General features: G+C 50.4%; 1 protein-coding gene across 1 annotated transcript; it reads left to right on the forward strand.

The window, feature by feature from the left end:
* The first annotated feature begins 250 nt into the window (after positions 1–250).
* Positions 251–9,365, forward strand: LOC139327731 (adenylate cyclase type 8). The gene is made up of 25 exons (XM_070957661.1): positions 251–364; positions 1,647–1,927; positions 2,030–2,227; positions 2,322–2,561; positions 3,113–3,341; positions 3,463–3,612; positions 3,683–3,813; positions 3,945–4,056; positions 4,336–4,463; positions 4,540–4,698; positions 4,932–5,166; positions 5,255–5,443; positions 5,535–5,635; positions 5,731–5,932; positions 6,148–6,249; positions 6,322–6,449; positions 6,550–6,631; positions 6,715–6,873; positions 6,942–7,085; positions 7,255–7,347; positions 8,039–8,153; positions 8,224–8,348; positions 8,423–8,521; positions 8,648–8,858; positions 9,324–9,365. Exons 2-24 carry the CDS (start codon positions 1,683–1,685, stop codon positions 8,828–8,830), a joined length of 3,549 nt encoding a protein of 1,182 aa, XP_070813762.1. The 5' UTR covers positions 251–364; positions 1,647–1,682; the 3' UTR covers positions 8,831–8,858; positions 9,324–9,365.
* Positions 9,366–9,446: the final 81 nt, after the last annotated feature.

Genomic DNA, 9,446 nt, shown 5'->3' on the forward strand with positions numbered 1-9,446 from the left:
GATATTTTTACTTTGCATGTAAGAAAGGAAAAAAAGGATGTGTGGATTATAAAAATGGAATAAAAGCCAAAGAAAGAGCAAACTGAAGAAGAAGAAGAGAAGAAGAGCAAAACAAGATGAAGAAATGACAAGAGGACAAAACATCCAAGTCAGAAGAGAAATGGAGTGAGAAGGAAAAAGACAACAGATTCTGAGAAAAGAAAGGACAAAACAAACCAAGAGAAAAGAAGAAGAACAGAGGAATAAAAAAATCTTGTGAGGAAGATGAGAGAGGAAGCAGAGAGAGGAGAAGATGTGACCAAGACAACAGAGTGGTCTTACACACTTCTTCATCTGGACAACAAACACATCAACTCTGCAGCAGGTGCGTTCACACACACACACACACACACACACACACACACTGAAACCGTGTTAGTCCTTCACTGGTGTGTTCCACATGCATGAGCTAATCAAGGTAATGACGTTTTCCCTGTGAAATGTCAGCTTTAGCCTCAGTCGTTTAGCATGATATGCTTAACTGAATACCGTTAGCTTCAGCCTCCGTCTGTTAGCATGACAACTTGAACTGTTAACTTCATTAATTTTCGCATTATATGATGACCTGGCAAATTTTAGCCTTAGTCTTTCAGCATGATATGATTAGCTGGGAACTGTTAGCTTCGTCCTCAGTCTGTTCGCGTGATAACCCGGTAACTGTTAGCGTTAGCCTCAGTCGTTTAGCATGATTTAATTACCCGGCAAATTTTAGCTTTGGCCTCGGTCTGTTAGCATGATATGATTAGCTAAGAACTGTTAGCTGTAGCCTCAATATGTTGGCATGATATGATTATTTCTGAAATTTTAGCCGTAGTTTCAGTCAGTTAGCATGATACAATGCACGTAACCCCCCCGCGCGCGCGCGTGTGTGTTTCAAACTCTCTTATTGTCAGCTGGAAATTAAAAAAAAAAAATTCCAGTTCATGGCGGTAACATTAGCTTGCAACTAGCCAGAGCGAAAGTAGTAATTTCAACGGCTATAAATGAGAAGCTGCTTTTGTCTGCTTCTGTGTGAAGTCATGGAGCCATTGTTCTGTAAATTAAACAGAATTTTTAAAGGTAAATTTGCCACCATTAACATTATAAACTGTAAAAACAGGCGCAGTAACAGTCACAAAGGGGGGCAGGGCTCTCCCAGCAGAGACGAACTTCCTGCCAGACGCCGTTAGGAGCCAGCATGCCACAGTGCTGAGGCCTGATTAGATAAGCCCGTTAACCTGCCTCTGACCTGGGCCAACACCATGTGTTCAGGCCAACTGTCCCATTGAAAGGCGTTTAAGTTAAACCTGATCACCCCAACATACAGAATGTTTACAGCACAACTCACTCTGGCCTGATGACGGCTTAACGAGCATTAAGAGGCCGCTCCAGTTACATGTTAATTCAGTGGACAGTCACCTCGTACTCACTCTGCTCCACTTCCTGCTCCAATACTTTGTAAAAACTACATCGAAGACACAGTGAAAATGTTACCATGGAGACGGAGACTTTTTGAATGGCTGTTAAAAACTGTCAAATCGTCTCAGCACTTCCTGCGCAGATATTTCACATTAAAAGCAGCTTTATCTCATCAGTCGACTTTTCACCACACTTTCTCCACCAATCAGGTCGCAGATGAGGTGGTCCTCACCGCTCTCGTAACCATGGACGAGGACCGTGGCGTGCTGGAGAATGGCGATTGTGAGATTGTGCGGCAGACCAGTGACATCACCTTCAGCACAAGCATTAGCCCCTCCCCCGGCCTGCGGAAGAAACAGCTGATGTGGCAAAACGCTGTGAGGAACATCATCGACCAGCACAACCTGTACTCGCTGAGGCTCGCCGGAGGCCTGGAGAGAGGGAGGCACCGCATCATTGTCACCGACGCCTACATCGCCGACATCAACAGGTAGAGTCAGTGATGTCATTAATTCACGGAACAACACAAAGAAATGAAAGATCCAGCTCTACACAGCGGGACGTTCGTTACATGTCGTCTGTCGTCTTGCAGGCAGATCCGTAACAAGGCGTCACGGGGAGCGTTGTGGCAGAAGCGGCGCTCGTCAGCTGCTCGCATCCACCCGACAACACCAAGGATCACTGCGGTGGCGCACGCAAAACACGACTCACTCAGCGACGCCGACTTCTTCGTGTCGTGGGGGTCGACAGTGAGAGGCGTCTTCATCCCCGCTCTGCAACATACATTCAAGTAAAGATACACAAACTGCACAGAAAACGTTGGTGTGTTTGAAATGACATACAGGTGATGAATGATGTCATAGTAACACCTGGATGGTGCTCAGGTCTGTGGACCTGGAGCAGCTCTATCAGCAGTTCTCGTCTGGTCAGAGGAGAACATCGCTGGTCGTCACCAACGTCATCGACATCCTGACCAGGCTGCTCATTTTACTGCTCACGTGGCCGCCGGGCTGGTGGGGAGTGGCCTGTGATTGGCTGGCCGGCCTGTCGGTCGTCCTGTGGGCGGGGATCTGTGTGCTGGCGTTGACCAGGAGGGAGGTGATGTCATCACCGCAGTGGCTGAGGTATGCTGGGAAATGTAGGCAGAGGTGAAACTCGGTCTCAGGAAGACCAAGGTCTCAGATCCAGTCAAATTAGTCTGTGTCGGTGTCTGTCTGTCTGTCTGTCTGTCTGTCTCAGGTACCTGTCTGTCTGTCTGTCTGTCTCAGGTACCTGTCTGTCTGTCTGTCTGTCTGTCTGTCTGTCTGTCTGTCTGTCTGTCTGTGTCTCTCAGGTACCTGTCTGTCTGTCTGTCTGTCTGTCTGTCTGTCTGTCTGTCTGTGTCTCTCAGGTACCTGTCTGTCTGTCTGTCTGTCTGTCTGTCTGTCTGTCTGTCTGTCTGTCTGTCTGTCTGTCTGTGTCTCTCAGGTACCTGTCTGTCTGTCTGTCTGTCTGTCTGTCTGTCTGTCTGTCTGTCTGTCTGTCTGTCTGTCTCAGGTACCTGTCTGTCTGTCTGTCTGTGTCTCTCAGGTACCTGTCTGTCTGTCTGTCTGTCTGTCTGTCTGTCTGTCTGTCTGTCTGTCTGTCTGTCTGTCTCAGGTACCTGTCTGTCTCTCTGTCTGTCTGTGTCTCTCAGGTACCTGTCTGTGGTCAGCTGGTTCTCTCAGGTGCTGCAGGTGTTGGTGGGCGTGTTCAGTTGGGCGGAGAGCGATCACTCCTGGTACGTCTTCTTCTCTCTGTTCTCCACCTACACCCTGCTGCCCCTCCCCCTCCTCTGGTCCATCGTCGCCGGGGCCACTACCTCCACCCTGCACCTGCTGTTGGACGCCTGCTGTCACTATGGCAACCACACCTTCATCAGAACGGTTGGAGCCCGCCTCACCTTCATTTTCTCTCTGAAACATTACAAATATTCTTTTTTCTGACTTTGGTGTATCGTGTGTGTTGGTCTGACCGTGTTAACTGTGCGTACTCTTACCTCTCCAGGTGTTGTCGAAGGCCCTGCTGTACCTGGCCATGAACACTGCCGGCCTGTTCATTCACTACCTGTCGGACCGCACTCAGAGACAGGCCTTCCTGGAGACCAGACGCTGCATCGAGGGACGAGTCAGGCTGGAGAGAGAGAACCACAGACAGGTAGACAGCTCAGGCCAGACACAGTCCAGGTGTGACGACCTTCGCTTCACCGCGTCTTTGTGACCCCCAGGAGCGTCTGGTGATGTCCATCCTGCCTCGCTTTCTGGTCCTGGAGATGATCGCCGACATGGCCCCCATAGATGAGTATCTGCTGCCTCAGCAGTTCCACAAGATCTACATCCACCACTACAAAGACGTCAGGTGAGCGAGCACCTGTCTGGTGTCTGCACAGAGACTCGACCATAAATTCCTGTCTTTAAAGGCAGAGACGTGACTTTAACTTCCTGTGTCTCTCTCTGAATCCCGCGCTGACTTCCTGTCTCTCCTCACAGCATCCTGTTCGCTGACATCATCGGCTTCACATCTCTGTCGTTGATCCTTTCGGCTCAGGAACTCGTGAAAACGCTCAATGAGCTCTTCGGTCGCTTCGATAGGCTGGCTGAGGTCATATGACCATGACAAACACACACACACACAACCTTTAACCTTTAACCTTTAGAGGTTCCAGATTTGAGAGTTGCTCTTAGTTTCTTCTTTCAAAAGTTTTCAGTTTTTAAGTTTTATTTCTGTTGTTTGATTTTTTCTTTCGTATTCACATCATAAGACTCATAATGATGCATGTCAGTCAGTTTGTTGGTGATGACAGTGTGTGTTTCCCTCTGTGTGTGTGTGTGTGTGTGTGTGTGTGTGTGTGTGTGTGTGTGTGTGTGTGTGTGTGTGTAGGAGCATCAGTGTTTGCGTATTAAGATCCTGGGTGATTGTTATTACTGTGTCTCTGGAGTCCCGGAGCCTCAGCGAGGACACGCCCGCTGCTGCGTGGAGATGGGCCTCAGCATGATCAATACCATACGGTAAGAACACGAACGCAGACGCTCGTCTTCATCGCGTGAGGCTTCGCCGAGACGTCACCGTGTCGTCCTGTCACAGGTATGTCCGCCGCGAGCTGCAGCAGGAGGTGGACATGAGGATCGGTGTCCATTCCGGCTCGGTCCTTTGTGGTGTTCTGGGTCTTCAGAAGTGGCAGTTTGACATCTGGAGCTGGGACGTGGACATCGCCAACAGCCTGGAGGCCGCAGGAGTGCCGGGGTCAGTTTTTATTGGTAGAATGTAAATATTGATCAGACCCTCAGACAGTCCCACCATGAGCTGAAGACGGCACAGAACCATGTCCTTGTGTCCTTCACTGCAAAAGATTTGCTGATTATACAAGAACTGTTTTTACAAAACTTTGTCATATGAAACTAATGTTGATAATTAAAGAGGTCGAACACATTCTGAGGACACTGAGGACGGTTTTTCATTTCGTCTCGTCCTCTCAGGCGGGTTCACATCTCGCGTGCCACTCTGGACTGTCTGGGCGGGATCTACGAGACAGAGGCGGGACACGGCCAGGAGCGCAACGAGTTTCTACGGAAGCACAACATCGACACGTACCTGATCCGCCCAGCACTACGAGAGGAGGCGGAGCCGCCAAGAGCGAGGCGTCCCAGCTATGACGAGATGACGACCTGGAGCGCCGAGCTGCCGTTTGGAGACATCCTGGGAATGAACTTTGTGAGGACAAAGGAAACATTTGAAGTGGCCATTTCTGGAGGAACGTTTAAAATATTGACCGTCTCTTGTCTCTTGTTGTGCGCCGTAGATCCTCGCCACCTTCACCAACGGCTCCTTAACCCAGCTGCCCAATCAGATTGCGGCACAGCGGTCGGGATCACGAGAAGTCAACAAGAGGATCTGTCAGGCCATGGAGATCCGGAGCAGCGAGCGAATGAGGAAGGAACACATCACAACGTTCACCCAGGTTTTCAAGGACTCCCACATGGAGGGAAAGGTAATGACTCACTTCCTGTAGGGGGTGGGGCTGTTTGTGAGGTGACGTGAGCAGTCAGATGATCATTAATTGTCCTCTCTTTGTCTCTCAGTACTCCCAAATGAGAGATGAGCTCTTCAAGTCCAACATGGTTTGCTCTTTCATTCTTCTGCTGCTGCTGATGGCCGTCCAGGCTCTTATCCCTGCCCCACGGTACACCTGTCCGTCCGCCTGTCCGTCCACCTGTCTGTGTATCGGACAGTAAAATATGTATTTGATAACTGTTGTGTCTCCGATATGTTGCTCAGGTTTTGTCCGATGGTGGCTCAGTTTGTGGTTGGCGGCAGCGTTTACTTCCTGCTCCTGCTGCTGACTCTGGGGGAGGAGTTTAAGCGTTGCCCCGCCCCTCTGCAGTCTCTCTGTTGCTGGGTTCATGAAACCAAGCGCGCCCGGACGCTGCTCACGCTCACCGCCGTCACCGTCAACTTCGGAGTCGCCTCCTCAGACATTGTGAGTGCAGCGCGCCCGTCAGGTTTCTCCTCTAGAGCTCAAGGTGAAAGTTTTTAAGCAGCTTCTGTTTTAAACATGTGCACCTGAGTAACGCAGAGAGGTCGAAGGTCACAGGCGGAGAAGGAACCAAATCTTGAAGCAGACACTGAGGACATTGTGGCAGAATTACATATTATGGCTTCCTGTCGTCCATCCTTGTTCCCTTCTTTCTCCAGCTGTGGTGTGATTCATCAGAAACTCCCATCAACAGAAGTGACTCCCAACTGGCTCCGCCCACCTCCACCTGGCCTGACATCACCATCTGCACACATCCAGAGGTGAGCACCTACAACATGTATCTTCTCTGTATGGTTGACGGCGCGATAACCAATCACATTCCATGTGTGCAGTACATGGTGCTGAGCGGCGTGGTCGCCATGGTCACCTGTGCAGTGTTCCTGAGGTTAAGCTGTGTGTTGAAGCTGGCCATCCTCCTGCTGGCCACCGCCCTCTACACCTACCTCATAGAGACGCACAGGTGACCTCATAACCACATAGGGAGCTCACCTGTCACATCACATCCATCGTTACCACATCACTCCTATGAACACGCCAGGTAAACAGGTTGTGTCTCTCAGGTCTCATCACTTGTGCGAGAAAGGAGTTTGTGTCGTGCTCATGGTGATGTTCGGGGTCGCCGTCCTCTACAACAGCAGACAGGTGAGTTCTACTGGTTTCAATGGTTCCACTGGAGTTTTTTCTTCCTTTATTACCTTTACCAGTTGTATCTTCTTCGTTGCTAGCTGGAGGCGACGGCACGGCTGGACTTCCTGTGGCGTCTGCAGGCGAGGAAGGAGGTGGAGGACATGAAGGAGCTGAGGGAGCACAACGAGTGTCTGCTGCTCAACATCCTGCCGGCCCACGTGGCCCAGCACTTCCTGCAGAGAGACCGCAGCGACGAGGTACCTGGCTCAGGTGTGTGTCGGCGTGTGCGTACGTGCAGGTGTTCACTGTGCGCGTGTGTTTGCAGGAGTTGTACTCTCAGTCGTACGAGCGCGTTGGCGTCCTCTTCGCCTCTCTGCCGGGTTTCTCCGACTTCTACGAGCAGAAGGAGGTTCATCAGCCCGTCGAGTGTCTCCGCCTCCTCAACCACATCATCACCGACTTCGATGAGGTCACACACACACACACACACACACACACACACACACACACAAACACACACACACACACACACACACACACACACACACACACACACACACACACACACACACACACACACTCTTCTTTCTTTCATACACTGTGTATTTATTTATATCTGTGTGTGTGTGTGTGTGCAGCTCTTAGATGAGTGCTATTTCCAGGAGGTGGAGAAGATTAAAACCATTGGCAGCTCGTACATGGCAGCTTCTGGTCTCTCCCCTGACAGACAGGTGAGTCCTGATGTGTGATGTCATCACGGTGAGTCCTCAGATTCAAGCTGGAGTCAGTAAAACCTGTCACTTCCTGCTGGTGGTTCAAATTAAAAGCCTTCCAGCACCAGAAGGCGTGATTCCTCCTTCTCTCCTCCCTCCAGGCTTTTAATGTGAAACAGTTTTTCTGTCCAGTTTTATTTCTTTAAATATTTAAATAATTCTTTTCAAAATAATTCCCAGTTCTTCAGAGAGTTAAGTCTTTTTCAAGCAAATTTCATCTTAAAAATATTAAATTGGGGCCTGTCACTCACAATCAAAGAGCTTCTTTCTACTTGTACAGGTGCAGCTGGACAGTCTTCATCTCTCTTTTCTAATTCTCTCCTTCATTTCCTCTTTGCCTCTCTCTTCCTGTGCCCTTTGTTCCCTTCCTTCCTTCCTTCCTTCCTTCCTTCCTTCCTTCCTTCCTTCCTTCCTTCCTTCCTTCCTTCCTTCCCTCTTCGCCTCTCTCTTCCTTCCTTCCTTCCTTCCTTCCTTCCTTCCTTCCCTCCTTCCTTCCCTCTTCGCCTCTCCCTTCCTTCCTTCCTTCCTTCCTTCCTTCCTTCCTTCCTTCCTTCCTTCCTTCCTTCCTTCCTTCCTTCCTCCCTTCCTTACCTCTTCGCCTCTCCCTTCCTCCCTTCCTCCCTTCCTCCCTTCTGTCGTCTCTCCTCAGGACTGTGAGGACGGCTGGCATCACCTCAGCGAGCTGGTTCTCTTCGCTCTGGCCATGCAGGAAACACTCAAACACATCAACACACACACAGGAAACAGCTTACAGCTGCGAGTCGGTACGTACGTCACGTTCAGCAGATACCTGCTTTGACCATGTAACCATGTGACCTCTGACATCATCTGCAGGTATCGCTCACGGCCCGGTGATCGCAGGTGTGATCGGTGCCACCAAACCTCAGTATGACATCTGGGGGACGACGGTGAACATGGCGAGCCGGATGGAGAGCACCGGGGTCAGCGGGAGGATTCAGGTGAGAACACCTGTCTGCAGGTGCACCTTTCAGTCCTTTAGATCACGTCTGTAACTGAACTCCTCCTGCATCAGGTCCCAGAATCCACCAGCTGTATCCTGGTGGAGCGAGGCTTCCTACGGCAGCTCAGAGGGAACATTTACGTCAAAGGCATCAGCGAGCGTCATGGAAAGGTGAGACACGGATCGACAGTGTCATGTTGTGCCTAATCTGAAGAACTGAATAAACTGTCATGGCTGCATTAAAACTGTAGAAGAAGACATAAACGTGGTGACATCGACGCTGTTTTCTGGCTTCAGGTGCGGACGTTTTTCGTGAGCAGCCGCGAGGAACGGTCCAGTTTCATCGAGCGCGGCGGGGGGCGGGGCTTCAATCTGAACAGGAACACGCTGGGAGCTGTGGTCTACAGTCTGGTTCAGGCCAGGAAGAGGGAGAAGCTGATGGAGGAGAACGGAGGATTCCACCTGGTGGAGGCATCGTAGCAGGACGCCGCGTCTTCAAAGGCAGGAGGTGATAAACAGTTAGCCGGTTAGCAAGTAGCCAAACAGAGGAGGAGCAAATGGGGCTGTTATCCTCCAGCCGACAGCTTCTTCTTCTTCTTCTTCTTCTGTGGTTTGAAAGCAGCTCTTTTTATATTCAGTGTTTTCAGACAGCTTGTTTCTCACTGGAATCACTAGAAGTGACATTTTACCAAAAACACACGTCTTCCAAAGGCTTTACTTCATATGTCTGCTCTTTATGTACTACATGGAAATACCAGCAGAGACGGTAAGTCCACGTCTTCTCCTGGACATTGTCCTGCAGACACGAAGACGAGGCTCAGCCGTCCTCTGCAGAACCAAACCCCCTCAGCACCTAAAGTTTTTAAAGTTGGTGTTCTTGCTGTGACATGCACTGACCTGCAGGTGGAGCTGTTTCAGAGGACAGCGTCCACAATTTTTATTCAGAAATTAATGAACGCTGTAGAGTTGACAGGAGACAAAAGACAGCGGGAGTCTCTGCACCAGCCCTGATGAGCCGAGTGATGCATCAGCGCCTGCAGACGCCATCAAGCCCCGTGTTTTTCGAGCCACGTATCAGACGGCTGCGTCCTCCACT

This window comes from Chaetodon trifascialis, chromosome 24 (assembly GCF_039877785.1).
Source record: "Chaetodon trifascialis isolate fChaTrf1 chromosome 24, fChaTrf1.hap1, whole genome shotgun sequence".
Classification (NCBI taxonomy): Eukaryota; Metazoa; Chordata; class Actinopteri; order Chaetodontiformes; family Chaetodontidae; genus Chaetodon; species Chaetodon trifascialis.

What these genes read in the sequence shown, in the direction of transcription:
- LOC139327731 (XM_070957661.1), top strand. Translation starts at nt 1,683, where the DNA reads ATGGACGAGGACCGTGGCGTGCTGGAGAATGGCGATTGTGAGATTGTG. An exon ending in TACATCGCCGACATCAACAG is followed by an intron (nt 1,928 to 2,029) that starts GTAGAGTCAGTG and finishes GTCGTCTTGCAG; the next exon opens with GCAGATCCGTAACAAGGCGT. An exon ending in TCCTCTACAACAGCAGACAG is followed by an intron (nt 6,632 to 6,714) that starts GTGAGTTCTACT and finishes CTTCGTTGCTAG; the next exon opens with CTGGAGGCGACGGCACGGCT.